The sequence below is a fragment of the Perkinsus marinus genome (assembly GCF_000006405.1).
Source record: "Perkinsus marinus ATCC 50983 genomic scaffold scf_1104296976662, whole genome shotgun sequence".
Classification (NCBI taxonomy): Eukaryota; Perkinsozoa; order Perkinsida; family Perkinsidae; genus Perkinsus; species Perkinsus marinus.
Window position 1 is genome coordinate 1 of NW_003200387.1, and position 1745 is coordinate 1745.

Sequence of the window (1745 nt, forward strand, 5' to 3'; positions counted from 1 at the left end):
CCAATGTAAGCGAATAGTGTCGGGTTGGTCGGCACACAAGCTGACCAAATCCTGCACTGGCTTGGCCATAGCCGTGAAACGTGGAATAAAAGAACGGTAATAGCCAACCAGTCCCATAAACCGCCTCACATCACGAACTGTCTCAGGTAGTGGCCATTCCATTATACAACGGACACGGTCAGGATCGGGACGCATACCAAACTTGTCATAAATATGGCCCAAGTAGGATATCTCCTCCATGGCAAAGTCACATTTAGTAGCACCCAAAGTTACCTTAGCAACGGACAACCTCTCGAAGACCACACGAAGGTGCCGAACATGAGTCTCCATGTCCGGAGAGAAAATCAAAATATCATCAAGATAGATCTTGACGAATGGTAGGTCGCCCAGGATGTCCTCCATGAGTTTCTGGAAACTAGCAGGAGCATCGTGTAGACCAAACGGCATACGCAAAAACTCATAGAGGGGAAAACCATTCCCCGGACAGAAAGCGGTCTTCGGGATATCAGCGGCAGAGACGGGTACTTGCCAGTAACCAGACTTCAGGTCCAGAGATGTAAAGAAACGGGCACCCTTCAAGTCATCCTGCACAAAGTCAGGTCGAGGAAGGGGGTAAGCGGACATGTGGGACCGACGATTTAGTTCACGATAGTCCACGCAGATACGGACACCACCAGTCTTCTTCTTAACGTAGACACAAGGTGAACGCCACGGACTCATACTTGGCCGAATAATCCCTTCTCTCAGCATATCATCAATCTGGCCTCGTATATCAGCTTGCCACTTATGAGGTACACGTCTCGGACGCTGAGCCATCGGCTGCTCATCGAAGGTCTTTATATCATGAGTGACCAACGGACAAAACCCGATCTTGTTGTTGAACAACTCCGAGAACTCGTTACAAAGATCTTGAATAGGGCAAAGTTCGGGACGGTCAGATACCGGTAACTTGGGCAATACAACGTCAGGTTCCTCAGGGCCGGGTAGTAGTGGGACCGCATAATCGTCCAAATTACCACCTATGTCATCATTCTCGAACTCGTCGTAGATCTCTTGATCTTCTGCAGGCCATTGTTCGAAACCAGTATGTCCGCCCTTCTTAGGGTCATCATAAAACTCATACGGATCAGGGGGTTGTAGTAGACAGATAGGAGCCCCAGCATCAGCGAAAACCCTACGCTGAGCCAGGGAAGGACTTTCGTCACCATCACCATCACCAAAACCAAGGTGAGAATAGACATCATCAGAGTACCGACAAAGGGAGTATAGAGAACTAGCTCCATTACCAATCACAACATCAGGCGGACTTTCACAAGTTCTGGCACAACGGGCGAGGCTCTTGGGGACAGTCTCCGAAGAACTTGTGCTAGATGTGGATGGTACCGTCTGAACAGACTCATCAATCATACCAGTAGTCTGGGTAGAAGCATTACGGGTACATACACCCTGTGCTTCACTAGGGCAGATAGTCGAAGGGACGGGTAGTACACCCGCAGAACCAGTTGCTCCAAGTAGAGCGAAGGGCAACGACACACTCACACTCCTTGCATCAGGTTCCGGTAGAGGTTCACGATACCGACCCACCAGAGGGTCGCGAGTACCAACCAAACGGACATAACCTTCAACCATCTGTAAGGACAAACCATAATGCCAAAGGAAGTCGAAGCCCAACAACATATCACAAATTAAATCTTCTACCACATAAACCTTAAATTCAAAACTTACACAGTTACTACCGGCCCGCG

At 49.1% G+C, this 1745-nt stretch overlaps 1 protein-coding gene across 1 annotated transcript; it reads right to left on the minus strand.

Moving 5' to 3' along the window:
- Nucleotides 1–129: 129 nt before the first annotated feature.
- Pmar_PMAR023250 (retrovirus polyprotein, putative) lies at nucleotides 130–1629 on the minus strand (the record flags this gene model as incomplete). The annotated part of the gene is made up of 1 exon (XM_002764603.1): nucleotides 130–1629. A coding segment is annotated over one exon (1500 nt), but the record flags the coding sequence as incomplete, so codon positions are not given.
- Nucleotides 1630–1745: the final 116 nt, after the last annotated feature.